Source organism: Hirundo rustica, unplaced genomic scaffold, assembly GCF_015227805.2.
Source record: "Hirundo rustica isolate bHirRus1 unplaced genomic scaffold, bHirRus1.pri.v3 scaffold_504_arrow_ctg1, whole genome shotgun sequence".
NCBI classification, from domain to species: domain Eukaryota; kingdom Metazoa; phylum Chordata; class Aves; order Passeriformes; family Hirundinidae; genus Hirundo; species Hirundo rustica.
In genome coordinates, this window is record NW_026690549.1 from 1 (window position 1) to 17,461 (window position 17,461).

The following is a 17,461-nucleotide window of genomic DNA, read 5'->3' on the forward strand; positions in this document are numbered from 1 at the left end:
GGTGACAGAGGGGATGTGAGGTGGCTGTGGTGGGTGGCACTCGGGGTCAGGAGCCCCTCACTCAAGGCACAGTGGTGAAAGCGGGGTTGTGAAGCGGCTGTGGTGGCACTTGGGAGTCAGGAACCCTATTCCTCGAAGCATGCTGGTGGTGGACAGGGGACACGGGGCGGCCGTGGCGGCACTTGGGGTCAGGAGCCCTGTTCCTTAAGGCACAGTATCATGACGACGATGATGGAGGGGCCGCAGGGTGGCTGTGGTGGCGCCTGGCGTCAGGAGCCCCATCTTTCAAGGCACTGCCAGGTGATGATGAGGTTGCGGGGTGGTTTTGGGGGTCAGGAGCCCCATTTCTCAAGGCACACCGGCGGCGGAAGAGGGGACCTGCGCGGCCGTGGCGGCGCCGTGGACTGGGGAGCCCAGCAGGCACTCAGAACCCCCTCGCCTCCAGCCGCAGGGTGACCACGGCGGGCGGCACCTTCTTCTTGAGGCGGTTGAAGTCCTTGGCCGAGCGCCAGAGCCAGGTCTGCAGCTCCTTCAGCAGCCAGAAATCATCCATCTTCTTCAGGAAGTCATTGGGGGCCGCTGGCGCGCCGGGCGGCGCGGGGGGCCCGGCGGGGCCGGCGGGCAGCGGGTACCCCAGCGAGGACATGACGCCGCCGATGCTGAGCACCAGCCCCTGGAGGCTGGCGCAGAAGTGGGCGAGGCGGTGGCGCAGCTCGGCCGTGCCCACCTGCCCGTCCAGCACGCGCAGGTAGCAGAGCAGGCGGCTGTAGGCCCGGTAGTTGGCGGCCAGGCGGGCGTTGTCCGTCAGGCCCCGCCACAGGTCCAGGTCCACCGTGGCGCTGGGCACCCGCTCGGCACGCGCCAGCCGCGGCGGGTTGAAGTCGGGCTCATTGAAGGGGGGCCCCAGGTAGTTCAGCTGGAAGGGAACGGGGGTGCCGGGGGTCAGGTCTCCACGTCCACCCTGTTCACGGCCTCCAAATCCCCCTCGCCCCCCGGTTCGAACGCATCCCGCTCATCCCAGCCCTCCTGTCGCGTCCCCCTTCCCGCTCTGCCCGAGCCGGGCATTCCCAGCACAGCCCGGGCGGTGCCACCGTCACCGCTGGGCGCCCGCAACGCGCCGGCACCGCCGAGGGCACGCCAGGGCAGGGACGGGGAACCTCCGGGTGAGTCGGTGACGCCGGCGGCGAGGGCGAGGCGGATGCCCGAGCCCATGACGGGATCACGGGCCCAAGGGAGGGTTCCCGGGAGCCGCCCTGCGCCCGGGGGGGACGATGAGGCATTTCCGTGACCTCCGGCGTGGGAGCAGCTGGGCACGGAGTGGATATCCCGGGGTGGGGGGGGGGTGGGTCGGAGACTCACGTAGGTGCCGGCGAGGGTGCGGAGCTGGTGCTCCAGGTAGCGGGTCAGGTCGTAGGTCTGCTGGATGGACTGGCCGGCGCCCAGCTCCTCGGAGCAGTTCAGCGCCGGCAGCGCCGGCAGGTTGCAAAGCGCGGCGCACAGGAAGGTGAAGATCCCCCAAGAGTCACCTGTGGGGGGACACACAGCACCTCAGGGGGGAGGTGGTGACAGGGAGACTCCGTCTCCGTTGGGTGTGGCGCTGAGCCGGCAGAGTACCCCTGAGCCGCCCGTCGGGAAACCGAGGCACCGGAGGCGGGGAGGGTGGGGACCCCCTCGCCTCACCTCAGCTCCCTCCCTGGAGCAGCAGGGACCCCCCATCTCCGCGCGGTGACCCCTCGGCTCCCCTCCGAGCGCTCCCGCCCGCGGCTGCACCAACAATCCTTTATATGGTCTGGAGCAGCGCGGCCGCGGCATTCCCGCCGGGACACACGCCTGGGATATATTTGGGCACCGCCAACGCCGGAGCGGGCCGGGCACCCGGCGGGGACCCCCGCCGAGGGGCCACCGGGAGCGCGGGGAAGGGGGGCGGGACGCGGCTCCGAGGAGCGGCCGGGGCGCGGGGTGACATTTGCGGAGGCACCGGAAAGCGCCGGCGGGGTCCCCGTCATCGGCCTGACGTCAGGGCGGCCCCGGGAGCGCGGCCCCGCCGGCCGCCGGCCGCGCAAAGGTCACGGCCCGCGGCCAGGACGCTCCCCCGGCCAGCTGGCACCCCCGGCCGGCCGCGGTCGGCCCTTCCCGGCAGCTCCTCCCGGGAAAGACCGGCCGCTGGCACGGCTCGGCACCGCGGGGCTCCTGCTGCGGGAAGCCCCCCGCGGCCCCGCGCGTCACCGCTCCCCGTCACCGGCCGCCGGTGACGCACGACGGTCCTCGGGGACGCCGCGGCTCCGGCCACCAGGGCCCCGGCGCCCTGGGTGTCCTGCCCTGGGTGTCCTGCAAACGGCAAGCCTCGCTGAGAGAGCCCCGCGGGCGTGCAGGACGCTGTCACACCCGGGATGCGCCCCGGAGGCATGCAAGGACGCTGGTGGCACCTCCGGGGCGCGTCCAGGACACACCTGGGACGCGCCACACGGGCATGGGGACCGCCACGCTTTGCAGGCGTGTGACACCGTGTACGTGCGACACCGTGCACGTGCGACACCGTGCACGTGTGACACCGTGCACGTGCGTGACGCAGCACACCCACGAGGACCCCAGTCCGGCCGTGTCACCTGCCACGCGAACGCGTGGCGCGCACACCAGCCCACGGGACGTGCCGGGAGAGTGTGCGTTGTGCCGTGTGCAAGCCCCACGCAGGGGACGCCTGCGACACGCCGCCCCGTGCGATGCCGCACGCCCCCCGCGCCCTCCGTGCCCGTGCGTGGCAGCCCCGGCCGGCCCCGGCTTGCCCGGTGCCCCGCGGTGGGCACGTGCCGCCGCTTGCCCGCGTTCCGGTGCGTTCCGGCGCGTGGAGCGTGCGGCCGGCCCCGCGTGCGTGCGAGCAGGGGCCGGGGGGGCCGGGGAGGGGGGGGGCCGCGGTGACTCACACCACGCAAACCACCCCCCCTTCCCAGTGTTTGCTTTGGCCGGACCCTCGCCCACCGCCGGCTCGGGTTTCCAGGCGGGATTTACACCCGCCCCGGCCTGGCCGGTGCCAAACCAAACACAGCCGGGGAGCGGGATGAGGGGGAGATGGCAGGGATGTGAGATTGGGACGAAGCCACCGTGGCTCCTGGGCAGGTGGCCCAGACGTGAGGATGACGGAGGAAGGGGATGGAGGTCTGAGAGACGGGAATGGTGGGATGCGCAGAACGGATGGCACCGGGCCGCAGTCACCGTGACGCGGTGACAGTGGCGACCCCGGCACAGCGGGGACGGTGGCCGTGACACAGCAGTGACAGTGACACCGCACAGTAACGAGGGTGACCGTGACACAGCAGTGACAGTGACCGTGACACAGCAGTGACGGTGACCGTGGCACAGCGGTGACGAACGGCCCAGCCACGGCGGGTGCCCCCGCTGTCCCTTTCCCGCCCCCGTCCCAGCGGCCGGTGCCGGGCACCCAGCGGCACAGACAGCGGAGGAGGGAGGCTCCAGCCGGCACAGCTGGATCCCGGTGACGTCGGAGAGGAAGAGCCCGAGGGTTTCAAAACCGGCCCTGGAGCTCGGCCAGGATGCTCCCAGCCCACGTAAGCAGCTCATGGCGTGCCTGCCCAGGGTCACCCGCTGGGCCCTGGGGACGCCCGAGGAGCCGGGGTGATGGGAGGCCATGGGAGCGAGCACCCCCTGCTCTGCCAACAGCACCCCGGGACACCCATGCCGGGCCCACCGGCACACGCGGCAGCGGGGACGCGGCTCGCCCGCCTTTGGGGCGACACCCGGGACCCCTGGCCTGCCCCCTGCCCAGTGGCGCAGGCGGCAGTGCCGGCCAGAACTCCCTGCCAGCGGCCGAGGCGGGAATTCGGCCACGGAGACGGTGAGCTGTTCCCTGGGCATGCTGTGGGCAGAGCCGCCGAGGGCCCAGCGACCGCAGCCCGCCCAGAGCCGCTTTCCCGAAACCCCGGGGGTGGGGGCGGCAGCCGGGAAGGGGAGACCCCCTGGCCCCGGAGCCCCTGGCAGAGGACGGAGCCGAGCCGGCCCCCGACGCCGCGGCGGGAGCTGCCCTATCTGATGGGCCGGCGTCCAGCGGCGAACAGAGCCCCGTCCCAGCCCGCAGCCCCATTCCTGGGGCCGGCACGGGAGGTCTCGCGGTGGCCAGGCATGATTGTGGCGCTGAGGACAAAGCAGCCCTGTCCCCACTACCCCAGCCACTGTCCCGGCCACCAGATCAGCACCACTTAACCCTCCACGGGATGTTTCCCGGCCCGATGTGGGAGCCAGCTCCGAGGGGCTTGGAGAGGGTCATACCCAAGGGCTCATGGACAGACGGCCTCTGTGTCCCCACACTGCTGGCATTTAACCCCACTATGTCTGGGGAGGTGACACCACAGCGTAGCAGCGTCCCCGTGGAGCCACGGTGGGGACACGAGGATGCTCACGCTCCACACCCATATATCACGGACACGGCACTTGCCGAGCTCCAGCAGGAAGAGCACGTGTGCCCTTGCTCCCCGACAGCCACCGCAGTGGGGTCCCCATCCCATCCATCCCGTTCTACCACACGCCATCCCATCCATCCCATCCATCCCAGGGCGAGGCCGCCGTGCCAGGAGCGGGTGGTGGCGCGGGGGGCGCGTGGCCCCGCGTCCCCCCCGGTGCCGGCCGTGCCTGCGCTCGCGGCGCTGAGTGTTTACATCCTGTCTCCTCCGTGTGTTTATAAATGCGGCCGCGCACGGGAGACTCCAGCGAGGCCGTAATTAGCTGGGCCTGGATTTCCCATCCGGCTCCGGCTCCGGCTCCAGCCAGCGGCACGATGGAAACACCCTCGCCGGCGAGGGGGGCGCAGGCCCCTAATCCCAACCAGACCCCGCTGCCCCGCACGCACGCCCAGCGCCCGGGAGCCACGCGAGGCACCTCGACCCCTTCCCGCAGGTCACGGAGCCACACGGCCCGACGGAGCGCCCCGGCACCGTTCCGGGGGTTCAGAACGGCTGGCCGCTCTCCAGCCGGGCAGGGGACCCCCGATGCCAGCCCACGTGGCGCCGCTGAGCTGTGGGGGACGCGTCCTGGCAGCTCCAGACCCGCTGGCACGGCCCGGCTGGGTCGCTGTGGGAGCGGCGGCCCCGGTGGGCACGGCCGTGTGCCCTGGTGTCCCCACAGCACCCCGGGATGCCTCTGTCACCCACAGGCCACAACACCGCCGGGCCAGCGGCTTCCCAGATATCCCGGATACCCAGGAGCGCGTCCCCAGCGAGCTTGGCGGGACGCTGGCACGGTGGCACAGGGACGCGGGCGCCGCAGCCCCGTGCAGGGGTGCGAGGGATGATTTATGGGGGCTCGGTGCCACTTAGCAGGGTATAAATCTCCCCCCGGCGCGGCCCTGTAAGCAGAGCCCTCCGCGTTTCCCTGCGGAGCCTGCGCCTAATGCAGCCCAGATGTGCGGCCGCCACCGTGCCCTCGAGCCGCCCGCTAAATAGGAGCGGAGACACCGGGGATGCCGAGAGCCCCCGAGCCCCGCCGGGGACACCGCCGGGGCGGGGATGTCCCAAAACGCGGGGCTCGGCCGCCGCCGCCCCGCGGCTCCTCCTCGGCGTGCCCTTCCCCGCCCGTCCCGGGCAGGCCTCGGCGCCCCGGCTGTGCCGCCGCTCCGGCCACGTCCGCGGGGCCCGGCGGCAGCGGGAAGGGGGAGAGGAAGGGGCGCGGGAGGGCGACGGAGCCGCCGGGGATCCCGGCCTCGCTTTTCCGGTTCCCCGGCGCTCGCCCCGCTCTGCCCGTCCTGCGTCACGCCGGCACCGCGGGAGCCGGAGCCCAGCCCGGCGCCGGCCTCGTGCTGCCCCGGCCCCGGTCCCGCCGCCCGGGACCCCGGGGAGCACGGAGGCGCCCGCACTTTGACCTTTTAAGGGCGTTTTCCAGCATTCTCCGGGCGAGGAGCCCCCGGTGCCGGTGTGCCGCCGGGCCCCCCCCCCCCGGCAGCCCCGGAGCGCCGGTGGCCGCCGGGGCCGGGGGAACAAAGCCGTCCCCTCCCCGGCACCCCGAAACCCCGCTGCCGTGTGCCGGAGGAACCTCGCTTGCTCCAGCGCGTTCGGTGTCGAGCCCCGAAATCCAGCCCCGGGCAGGAAAACTAACTCTTCCTGCCCCCCATAAATCCCACCGACTTTCCTTTTCCTCCCCTCTGTCAGTCCCGGGGTTTAATTCTCCGTGCTCGGCGGCGGTTCCCTCCCTGGTAATCACAAACATGCATGGAAAAGAGGGAACGAGAGAAAGGGGGGAAAAAAAAAAAAAAGAAGAAGAAGAAAAAAAAGAACAACAACCCGACCTAGAGAGGGGAAAGTCTTAAATCAATCCCAAAGCCAGACAGACGTTTTAATCACATCAAATTAAAATCAGCAGTCGGTTTGGAGAGGGGAAAAAACTCCCGGCAGATGCGGGCAGGGGAGTTGGGGCAGCCCCCCACCCCGCGCCCAGCGCCGCGGGCTTACCTGAGAGCTCCCCGGTTACATTTAGCATAGTCGGGGTGCGGGGGGATTTAGGGGGGCTCGGCTCTTGCTCGGCGCCCCGAGCCCGCCCGCTCCCGCTCGCCTCAGCCCTGGCTCGCTGCTTCGCTCGCACTCCGGGTTGGGTGGTGGTTTTTGGTTTGTTTTTTTTTTCCTTTGGGTTGGTTTCTGGCTTTTTTTTTTTCTTTTTTTCTTTTTTTTTTTTTTTTTTTTTTTTCCTTCCCTCGGTCTCTATTTGTTTTGGTTTGGGTGTTAGGTGGAAAAAAAAAAAAAACAAACCCAAAAAAACTAAAAACCCGGGGCGGGTTGGGTGGGTTTTTGGGGTGTGGAGGGTTCGCACCGTGCTCCGGCTGCCTCCGGCTGCCTCGCACGCCGCCGTTCCCCCCTTCCACCTCCCTTGATTTGCTCTTTTGATTGGGGTCCAGGAATGCAGGAATAAAAAAAAAAAAAATTAAAAAAAAAAAAAAAAAAAGAATAAGGGGAAAAAAAAAAAAAAAAACCACCACTGGAGCTCGCATCCACCCTCTCCAAGCTGCTGCCTCCTTCTTTCCTCTCTCTCTCTCTTTTTTTTTTTCTCCCAATTCAAGTGTTAAGCAGAACCAGGTTGCTTTCAAGAATGTATTTGATGCAATTGTACACAAGAGCTGGCTCCATTCATTCCCTCCCTCTCTCTCACCATCCCCCCCCCCCCGCCCCGGCTTTATCCCCCCTTTCCCCATCCCCATTCCCATCCCCGGGGTCCCGGCACCGGGCAGAGGTGGGGAGGCTGGAGCCGAGCCCCGGAGCTGCGGAAGGCGGAGGGGAGGGAAGGGAAGAGGGGGGTCCCCGGGGGTGCCGCTGGCCGGGTAGGAAGGGGGGGACCCCCGCTTTCTCCCTCGCTGCGCCCCCCGGGCTGTTCTGGCTCCCGCCCGGCTTTTGTTAGAGTGGCAGCGGCGGGGCCGGTGCGGGGCCGGTGCGGGGCCGGTGCCGCTCGCCGGGGGGGTCTCCTACCTGCTCTCAGCTCCATGCGGGACGGGCGCGGGGCCGGGGCGCTGGCTGCGTGCTCTGGGGTCCCGCACACCGGCCCGGGACTGCGGCTCCCATTTGCCGCTCCGAGCCCTCTCGCCTCTCCTCCTCCCCGCGCACAGAGCCGAGAGCCCGGTCCCGGGGGGGGCACGGGGGGGACGGGACGGGACGGAGGGGGGGGGGGTCCGGGGAGGGGAGGACGGGGTGGGGGGGGGAACGGGGCGAGGTGCGGCGGAGCGGCTCTTCTGGCGGGGCCGGGGGGGGCGTGGGGGGCGTGGGGTGCCAGCCTGCCCCCCCTTCCTTCCCCCTCCGGGGCAGCGGGGAGGAGTGGCGGAGGGATGGGGCCGGCCGGTGCGGGAAGGGTGGCGGCGGGGCGGGGAGGGGGGGCTGGGGGGGGTCCTCCGCTCTTCGCTGGCACGGTCGGCCCCCTCCCCTCCGGCCCAGAGAGGGGGTCCGGGGGCCGCGGACCCCCCCCTCCCACCCACCACCACCCCGGCTCGGGGATCCGCAGCGCGGCGGGCGCGGCCCCGCCGGGACGGCGGCAGGTGAGCGGCGGAGCGGGGGGAGTGCGGCGGGGTCCCGGCGCCACAACCGGAGCCCCTCGGAGCGGCGGCGGGCGCTCAGCCCCGTCCCGAGGGAGGACTTCGCTTCTCCCGGCGCCTCCCGTCCACGCGGGGACGGGGAGGGACGCCCCCAGCCCCTTTCCTCCGGGTGCCAGAGCCGCTTTCTTCCCCATTATCCTCCCCCGTTAGGACGATCCCCGTCCCGGCGCCCGCGGGGCCCTTGGCGGTGACCGCGGCGCTCCCCGCAGCCCACCCGGGGTGAGTGGGGTGGATTGGGGGGCGCGGGGAGACCCCCAGGGCCGAGCGGAGCCCGCCGCCGGAGGGGAGGGGGGCGACCCGACAGCCAGAGCCCCTAGTTCCTTCTCTTCGTGCCCCTCACCTACGGGCGGGTGCTGCCGCGGGGGCTGTCTCGGCGGGGAGAGCAACGTCCCGGCTCCCCCCCCCAAAAAAGCTTTGTTTAAAACAAAGGCGCTGGGAGCGCCGGGAAGGGCCGGGAGGTAACAGGCGGATTCGCTTCCACTCCAGACCCCGGCCCTGGCCAGGTCCGAGCCCTCCCGGCCGCGATCGCATCCTCCCGGCTCTCCCCGGGACACGGGGCGCCTGCTCGGGGCACAGCGGGACCCCGTCTCCCCAAATCCACCGGGACACTGGGTGCTGAACTCATTAGCAGCAGTCGGGGGACCCCCCGTAGGGACAGACCGCGCACGGACGCGGCTCTGGCTGATTTATTGCCCGGGAAGAGCGGATTTCGTGTCGAATCCCCGAGGAAGCGCCCAACAGACGTGTCAGGGGTGGCGAGGGGGGCTCCGCATCCCCTCCCCCGGGCGAACGGGGGATACTCCACAGCCCTGAGGATCCCGAGGGGCTGCGGAGGTGTCGGGCGCAGCAGCCCGAACCATCCGCGGACGGACGGAGCCCCGGCCCGGCTCCCCGGCAGCGTGTCTGGGGGGGGTCCGCTCGGCGTGGGGCCGGCCCCCTCGCCCCCCCCAGCCGCAGGGCAGGGTATCTGGTTTCCCCCCCGAGCCAGCAGATCCCGCCAGCAGCGCTGGAGCAGTTGGGAAAAGCCGCCGTCCCGTCCCCGGGGGTCTCCAGCCTGCCGAGGCGGCGGGGCTGCCCCTCGCCGCCTTCTCCCCTCCCCAAACCCCAGCGCTGCGGTTGGGTTTGGGGACTTTTCCAGCTGCCACGGCTCCCGCTGGGCCAACACCTGAGACAGGAGACGAGGAGGAGGAGGAGGAGGAGGGAAACGTGGCCCGGCCGATGCAGCTCCCGGCTTCCCGGGCCCCTCTCCCTGTGCCAGCCGGCGTCGCCAGGATGGAGCCCCTGCCCCAGGACGAAGCGGGCACAGGGCACAGGCGGGTCAAACCGCTGGGAAGCCTCATCCCCACATCCTGTTCCTCCTCTTCCTCCTCCTCCTCGCCCGGTGCCCGCGGCGGCTCCGCGTGGGTGAGGCCGTGCCCGCCCTGCCCTCGGGGCCACGTCACCGGGCAGCTGAGCTCACCTCCATCCCACCCTCCGGCCGGCGCCAGGGCCAGCCCGGCCTCCCACTGCTGACCTTTGCGGCCGACGGCCGGAGGAGGGAGAGACGGGGCACCCGGCGGACCCAGAAATCTCGGCTTTCACCCCAAACCGCCTGCGAGGCGCGGGCTGAGACACCCGGCCCCTTGGGGACACCCCTGGGGCGCAGGCAGGGGCACGGAGCAGCCGTCCTGCTCGGCGTGTCCCCTCCTGCCGGGCTGGCAGCAGGAGCCCAGCTGTGGCCGTCTGTCTCTCCGAACCGCTGCCTGGGCAAGGGCGCCGTGCCATGTGCCGGGAAAGAAGCCGGAGGAGCGCGAAGGACGCCGGGAGACAGCCCCGAGCCCGGCGGGTGCGAGGGAGCACCCCTGTCCCCTTCCCCGCCGTCCCCGGGTGAGGCTCCCCAGCCCCAGGGGGAATCCCGGGAGAGGTGGCGCGGGTGCAGCCGGGCCTGGAGGTGCCGGAGCCCCCCGAGGGCTGCCAGGCTGCTGCTCCCGGCCCGTATCCAGCCCATCCCCTGGTCGGCGCTGATGGGAAGAGGGAGGGGTGGCCTGGCCCTGGCCCCCGCTGAGGTGTGTGTGTCACGACCGCAGCCAGCTGCGTCCTCTCCGCAGCCCCATAAAACGCCGAGCCCCGAGGCCAGAGCCCCTCCTGGGAACGCCGGCTCCAGAGGAGCCCGGCTGCTCTGCCAGAGCTGGAACGGACGCTCTCGCACAATCCGTCCTCCTCCTCCTCCTGGGAGGAAGGGAAGTAGCCAGTACTCGCCCCAGGAGCGGAGGAGCCAGATCCGGCCGGACCCCGAGCCCAGGCCAAGGCAGGCCTGGGAGTCCCTGGAGTGCCGTGCTGGCGATCCCGGCACGGCCTCGTACACGTGGCTCGGGCCGTGGAGCCCCACAAAGGGCAGGGGATTGTGTACCTGGAGCGGGCCGGGTCCGAAATCCCGGATAAAAGGCACCGAGCACAGCAGGCAGGGAAAGGAGGAGGAGGAGAGGCTGTCACCAGATCTTGGAGGATGGCAGCCATGGGAAAAGGGCTCCGCAACCCCCTTCCCGTTTCCCTGTGCTCAGGTGCCAGCCTTGCTCCGCAGCGGGGCCCCTCGGCTTGGGCTCCGCGGCCACCGAGCCCGGGAGGAGGGACTTGGGGAGCGGCTGCTCCGGCGGCAGGCGGGAGCCGGCTGGAGGACCCTGCTGTGAGCACGACTCGAGTTCCTCGCAGCCACATCCCCCCAGCTCCCTCGAGGCCACAGCTCCAGAGCCTGTCGCTCCGGGCTGGCTGCGAGCACAGGCTGCTGGCCGAGCCGGTGTCACATCCCTGGAGATGCTCACGGCCACACCGGAGCAACGGGGCCAGTGGGAAATGTCCCTGCCTGGGACAGGGTGTGCTTTAAGGCCCCTTCCAACCCCAGCCATTCTGGGATTCTGTGCACAGCCCATGGATATGCCTCGCCAGCCCGGAATTTACAGTGTACCCCCCCACTGGAGAGTACTGGGACACCCCCAAAAATCCCTCCCTAGATGTGCAGTAGAGTTGGATGGGGCTTGGAGCAACCTGGTCCAGTGAATGGCGTCTCTGCCCTGCCTCTGGCGGGGGTGGAACTGGATGAGCTTTAAGGTTTCTTCCAACCCAAACCATTCCATGATTCTACGGGATGCACAGCCAGCAGCACCTCCAGCATGGAGAGACCATCGAGCACTAACTTGCAGCATCCTGCTTCCCCAGGAGAGAGGGACTCCCAGAACACCAGGATCTTGGGAAGCACTGGAGCAACTCCAGTTGCCGCTCCAGTGTCGTAGCCCTTCGCGGGGAGCACCGCGCCCCGGGAATGCAGGAAGAGGCAATGGGAGCGGGAGATGCAGGCAATGCTGCAGAAGGGGGGCCCCGCCCGGGATGCTACAGGAAACGAAGCGAGGGTCAGGGTGCCGGGAGGCACAAGCACGGAACGACCCCGGGAGAGCCCCCGGACGGCTCGGGAGGCCCCGGCAAGGACCCGGTGCAGGGCTGAGCACCGGGAGCCGCGCTGAGGGGCGCGTCGAAGCCCCATTGGCTGAGCAGCACGTCACTCCGACCACCACCCAATAGCGCGCCGTGGAGGGCGGGGCTTACCGGCGGGGCGGCCCCGAGAGCAGCGGGGCCGGAGCCCCTCCCCTCTCGCCGGTCACGTGAGGCCATCGCGCCGCGCCGTCACGAGCCCCCTCCGCGCGGACCAATCGGCTGGCGGCGGGGGCGGGACCGAGCGGCGCTCCCGGCCAATAGGGAGGCGGCCCGGGAGGGCGGGCGCGGGAAGCTGGGAAGGCACCGGCGGGGAAAGGGCCGGAACCCCCGGGAAGGGACGGGGCAGGGGGACACTACTGCGGGGCCGCCGGGGAGAGACGGCACCGGTGGGACGGGGAGGGGCGGCGAGGCCCGAGCAGGACCAGCTGGGGGCGTGGCCTAACCCGCAGGCTCCGGTGAGGGGCGTGGTCTCGTGGCGGGGCCGGGACCCGGGGCCGGCGGGCGCGAAGCCCCCACGTGCCCGCCCGGTGCCGGTCCTGGTCCCGGTGCCATGAAATGTGTCATCGCCGGCGGCAACGTCAAAGGTGAGCGGGGCCCGGGGGTTGCGGCGTGCCCGCGGAGCCCTGCCTCACCCCCGCACCCTCTCCTTCCCAGTCCTGGGCCGAGCCGTGCACTCCCTGTCCCGCATCGGCGACGAGCTCTACCTGGAGCCCACCGAGAGCGGGGTATGCAGCATCGCGGGGGCTGGATGGGAGCCGGGGGGGCACCTGTGCCCCACCTCCCTCCCTGAAGGCGGTGCCAACACTGTGGCCGTGTCCCCAGCTCTCCCTCCGTGCTGTCAACTCCTCCCGTTCTGGCTTCGCCTCCTTCCTCTTCGCACCCCTCTTCTTCCAGCTGTACGAGCCGGGCAGCGCCGGGCCCGACGCGGAGCTCTTGCGATGCAAAGTCCACATGAAGGTGCAGCGCCCCGCCTGGGTCCCCCTGGAGCTCCTCGTTGTTCCAGGGGCCCCAGGCAGGTGACAGTCCCCGTGTCCATCCCCGCAGTCCTTCCTGGGCATCTTCCGCTCGCTGCCCTCGCTGGAGAAGTCGGTGGGGAAATGCCTCATCCTGCTCAAGCCCCATGCCAGCCGCCTGGTCCTGCAGCTGCACTGCAAGCACGGTGAGTACCGGCGGGGACGCGGCCCGGGGGGCGACACGGCACGGCGGGGGACATGCTGGCACCGCGTCCCGCCCCGCTGAGCCGCCGTGCCCCCTGCCAGGCGTCACCAAGACACACAACCTGGCCTTCCAGGAGTGCGAGCGGCTCCAGGCCGTGTTCGACACCCAGCGCTGCGCCAGCCACCTCTGCGCCCCGGCACGGTGAGGGGGGACACCAGGGGGGCAGCGCTGGGGTCGCCAGAGCGGGATGAGGGCGGATGGAAGGAGGGCTCCCGGCTGGCCCCGCAGGATTTGGGGTGCTCAGCCCCATCCTGTGCCCCTCAGGGTGCTGGCAGAGGCGGTGGTCCACTTTCCCCCGACGCTGGCTGAGGTGACGCTGGGGACTGGCCCCGGCGGCAAAATCAGCCTGCGGAATTACGTGGAGGACGAGGCAGGTGAGCCCTGCAGGGCAAGGGGGCCCCCTCCCCACCTTGGGGTGCCCCCCAGCCCGCCACCCATCCCACTTCCCCTGTCCAGAGCCAAGCAAGACGATGGTGACGGAGCTGTGGCTGGCTGAGGACGAGTTCCAGACGGTGGCTGTGGTGCCAGACTCCCACATCACCTTCTGCCTCAAGGAATTCCGTGTGAGGCCCCATCCGAGCCCCCCGGCCCTGTGTCACCCCCCGGCCCCCCTCACCCTCCCCTCTGTCCCCAGGGGCTGCTGAGCTTTGCCGAGGCCTCCAACCTGCCCCTCACCATCCACTTTGACGAGCCCGGCAGGTAGGAGCGGCCACCGCGTCCCTACCCTGTGCCAGCGCTGACCCCGGCACCCCCTGAGCCCCTCTGTGTCCCCAGGCCGGTGATCTTCACCCTGGATGACACCGTCCTGGAGGTTCACCTGGTGCTGGCCACCCTCTCCGACCTGCCAAGCAGCTCCCAGTCCCCTTCCACCAACGGGTACGTCCCAGATGAGCCCTCCAGCTGCCTCCAGCGGGGAGCAGAGCAAACGTCCCCAATCCCGCTCTGTCCCACCAGCGTGTCCCACCTGCCCGCCCCGCCGGATGACTTTGCCGACGACCTGGAGTCCTACATGGTCGCCATGGAAACCAGCGAGGGGGGCTCAGAGAGGCCCCCCAGCCCCACTTTCCCCCTGCGCACCCCCCGGCCAGCCCAGAGCGGGCCCGAGGAGGAGGAGGAGGAAGGAGCTGTGCCAGGGACCCCCCCGCACAAGAAGGTGAGGGATGGGTGTGCCTGGGGGCAGGGCGTGGGCAGAGCCTCCTCCTGATCCCCCTGCCCCCCGTTTCCTTCCCACAGTTTCGCTCCCTGTTTTTCGGCTCGGTGACGACGCCGGGAGGGCCTGGACTGGCCAGCACCCAGGAGGTGCTGGCGGAGGACAGCGAGGGAGAAGGCTGAGCCCCAAGTCACTGCCACCCCCAGCCTCCATCCCAGCACCAGCACAGGCACCCCCCGGTGACCCATTACAAGTTTATTCCTCAGAAAATCCTCCTGCCCCCCCCCGTCCGCTGCCACCCCAGGGCTGGGCTCTGGGCTCCAGGCTCCCCCCTCCACCCTGGCGCTCCCCGCCCCGGGCCTGGATTTGCTTTGGTGGAGCGTGGCGGGGAGGGGGCAGGATCCTACAAATAAAAAAACGAGTCGAAAGAAAAGCGACCTGATGCCGGGGCCGGGGGGCTGGGGGGCGTGGGCAGCACGGAGGCGGCTCCCAGCTCATTTCTTGGCTTTGGCAGAGTTTCGGGGAGGGGTGACGGGGCGCCCGGCGGGGTTCAGCCCGCTGAACTGCCCGTATTTGCCCTTGTTCTTGTCGGCCGGCTTCAAAATCTGCCGGGGAAGGAGGAAAGAAAGAAGTGAGCTCCCTGCCCGGCTCTCCACTCCCCTGGGGGGCAGAACTCCCTGCAGCCCTCCCAGCAGGAACTGAGGGCGTTTCCCCCTCCCCGGGCTCACCTGGAAAGAGCACATGAGCGTCTCATCCACGCTCATCATGGCGCCGGCGTTGTCGAACTCGCCGCAGTAGTTGGGGGCGGAGAAGAGGGTGACGAGCTGGCGCTTGGCAAAGAACTCGTAGCCGTCCTCCACCACCTGGAGGGGGACCGCAGGGTTGGCCAAAATCCACCCCCCTCGTGGCCAGTATCCACCTGCCCTGGCAAATTCCCAGCGCCCCAGGCTGAATACTCCCTTGCCTGGAGCAAATAGCCACCACTTGGACAAACATCCACCGCCCCAGGGCAAATCTCCATCTCTCCAGAGTGATTATCCAACCTCTGGGAGGAACACCCACATCCAAGGGTGACTGTTCAACCCCCGGGGCAAATACTTTGACATCCGAGCAAATACTCAAATGCTGAGATGAAAAACACCCAAATCCCAGGGCAAAACACCCCAGAATCCCAACCCACAGACTCTTGGAGTACGTGCTGCCCCTGGAAGGGGAAATACTCGGGGCAGAACCAGCTGGCACCCACTGGAGACCCAGGAGTCCCCAGTATCTGGGGGTGCCGGTGGTACCTGGTGCGCCCGGCAGATGAGGTCCAGGTCGTGCTTGTGCAGGAATTTGGCCACCACCTCGGCCCCGAAGGTGAAGGACACGCCACGGTCGTTCTCCCCCCAGCCCTGCACGTCCTTGTCGGGGTCGGACCAGAGCAGGTCGCAGAGCAGCCCCTGATCCGGCACGTCCGTGGGCCGCATGATCCGCCGGATCTGCTCCATCGACTGCAGGTCTGGGGACAGCCCTGCGGGGAAGGGGCACGGCCAGAGCTCAGCACGGAGGTGCCGGCCCTCCTCCAGCCCTCCCAAAGCCCCGGGAAGGGCCATTCCCACCTCCGTGGCAGCAGAAGATCTTCTCGTCCACAATGGCGGCAATGGGCAAACAATTGAAGCAGTCGGTGAAGGTCTTCCAGAGCTTGATGTTGTATCTTCGCTTGCCTGCGGGGGACAGAGGGGATCTGGAGGTGCCCTTGGGGACAGCACGGGGGTGGGCAGGACACGGAAGGGCAGGAGGACACTGCGGGGAGGGAAGGAGGTCATGGACAGGGACAGCACTGGGAACAACACCGGGAAAGGGGGAGCCCAGGGATGGGGGCACAGCCCGGGCACTCACACTCGTCATAAAAGCCGTAGATGCGGTTGATGCTGGCACACTCGTGGTTGCCCCGCAGCAGGAAGAAGTTCTCGGGGTACTTGATCTTGTAAGCGAGTAGCAGGCAGATGGTCTCCAGCGACTGCTTGCCCCGGTCCACATAGTCCCCCAAAAACAGGTAATTGCTCTCAGGGGGGAAGCCCCCGTACTCGAAGAGCCTCAGCAGGTCGTAGTACTGCCCGTGGATGTCACCTGGCGGGGGACACAGGCGGTGAGTGGCACCCCGCAGCCCCCCACGCCACCCCGGTGCCGCCCAGCAGCTCTCCAGGTCTCACCGCAGATCTTGAGGGGTGCCTCCAGCTCCAGCAGGATGGGCTGGCTCAGGAAGATCTCCCGGGACTTGAGGCACAGCCCGCGGATCTCGTTCTCCGTCAGCTGCACGTTCTTCCCCGGCCGCGACCCTTGGACTGGTCCCAGCACAGACAACAGGATCAGGGACCTCCGAGTGCTCCGAGACCCCAACAGCGCCCCAGGAACCCCTACTCTCCCTGCCCCAGCTACCCCAGCCCTCCAGGATCAGCTCCAGCCCCCAGACCCTCTGGGGCACCCCGATCCCCTCCAGTCACCCCCTCCGCGGGGCACAGACCCTTCGGGGACCCCGCATTTCCTCCGGCCCCCTCCCGCGGGGTGCAGACCCATTCGGGATCCCCTTCTCACGTCCTCCGGACTCGTCTCTGGCTCCCCAGATCCCGTGGGGACTCCCCCCCAGAACACTCCCCAGCCCTGACCCCCCCCGCCACACCACCGCGGCCTAACCCGCCCCCGCCAGGCCCGGGCCTGCGACCCCCCCGCGGCGTTGGGAGACGGCCCGAGCCGGCCCCGAGAGGTTCCCCGAGCGGAGCGGGGGGATCCCGGTGCTCGGGGAGGGGGGCGGCGGGGGCCGCTCACCCTCCAGGAGTCGGCTGATGATGGAGTCGAGGTTGAGCTTCTCGGTGTCCGCCATGGCCGCCCGCGCGCCGCCCCGCCCCGCGCGCCCGCCCGGAGCGGCCCCGGCGCGGGTGGCGCCCTCTGCGGGCTCGGAGGACTCACCGCAGCGCCCCGCCGGCGGGGCTGTCCCCGTGTCCCGCTGTCCCCGCGTCCCCTCGGTCAGGACATGCCAGCCCCGGGAGAGGTGGGAAATAGGGACGGGTGTCACAGAGGCAGGGGGAGAGCCGCGGAGAGGGGACACGCCCCGCAGGGAGACATTCCGGGAAGGGGAACATCCCGGGAAAGGTGACACCCCGGGCAGAGGGACATGCCTGGAAAGGGGAACGTCCCGGCAAGGGGAACACCCCGGGAAAGGGGATACCGCGGGAAGGGGATAATCCCGGACAAGGGGACACCGCGGGCACAGTGCCCTCCCAGGAAAGGAGAACGTCCCGGGCAGAGGGACTTGCCTGGAACAGAGGAGTTCCCGGGAAGGAGGGCGTCCCGGGAAGGGGGACATCCCGGGCAAGAGAGCAACCCGGGCAGGGGGACACGCCGGACAAGGGGTAGAGCTCGGGCAAGGGGACACGGGGAACAGCGGGGACGTGGATTCGTATCCTTGGCCTGGGGGCACAGGGATAAGAGAGGGAGAGGAACAGCCTCGGGATAGGAGCTCCAGGGACTGCGAGGGGACAGGAGGGGAGACGGGACGACACGAGGGGACGGAA

The 17,461-nt window shown here is 69.7% G+C and overlaps 3 protein-coding genes across 4 annotated transcripts; 1 reads left to right on the forward strand and 2 right to left on the reverse strand.

Annotated features, from left to right (window-relative positions):
- Positions 1-7: 7 nt before the first annotated feature.
- Positions 8-7,473, reverse strand: LOC120748086 (cardiotrophin-like cytokine factor 1). Of its 2 annotated transcripts, none has more exons than XM_040054163.2 (3): positions 7,458-7,473; positions 1,360-1,526; positions 8-916 (listed from the first exon to the last, which is right to left on the reverse strand). In XM_040054163.2, the coding sequence occupies exons 1-3, from the start codon at positions 7,471-7,473 to the stop codon at positions 425-427; spliced, it is 675 nt and encodes a 224-aa protein (XP_039910097.1). In that variant the 3' UTR covers positions 8-424. The 2 variants fall into 2 exon arrangements, with proteins under 2 accessions (XP_039910097.1, XP_039910096.1); XM_040054162.2 differs by lacking the exon at positions 7,458-7,473 and adding an exon at positions 6,453-6,551.
- A 4,522-nt stretch (positions 7,474-11,995) lies between these two features.
- RAD9A (RAD9 checkpoint clamp component A) lies at positions 11,996-14,124 on the forward strand. The gene is made up of 11 exons (XM_040054165.2): positions 11,996-12,123; positions 12,194-12,264; positions 12,362-12,496; positions 12,584-12,698; positions 12,799-12,898; positions 13,022-13,131; positions 13,214-13,320; positions 13,392-13,456; positions 13,532-13,633; positions 13,712-13,910; positions 13,991-14,124. The coding sequence occupies exons 1-11, from the start codon at positions 12,090-12,092 to the stop codon at positions 14,087-14,089; spliced, it is 1,137 nt and encodes a 378-aa protein (XP_039910099.1). The 5' UTR covers positions 11,996-12,089; the 3' UTR covers positions 14,090-14,124.
- A 23-nt stretch (positions 14,125-14,147) lies between these two features.
- PPP1CA (protein phosphatase 1 catalytic subunit alpha) lies at positions 14,148-16,808 on the reverse strand. Its single transcript, XM_040054166.1, has 7 exons — positions 16,716-16,808; positions 16,103-16,234; positions 15,789-16,019; positions 15,509-15,613; positions 15,197-15,420; positions 14,636-14,770; positions 14,148-14,512 (listed from the first exon to the last, which is right to left on the reverse strand). The coding sequence occupies exons 1-7, from the start codon at positions 16,768-16,770 to the stop codon at positions 14,402-14,404; spliced, it is 993 nt and encodes a 330-aa protein (XP_039910100.1). The 5' UTR covers positions 16,771-16,808; the 3' UTR covers positions 14,148-14,401.
- Positions 16,809-17,461: the final 653 nt, after the last annotated feature.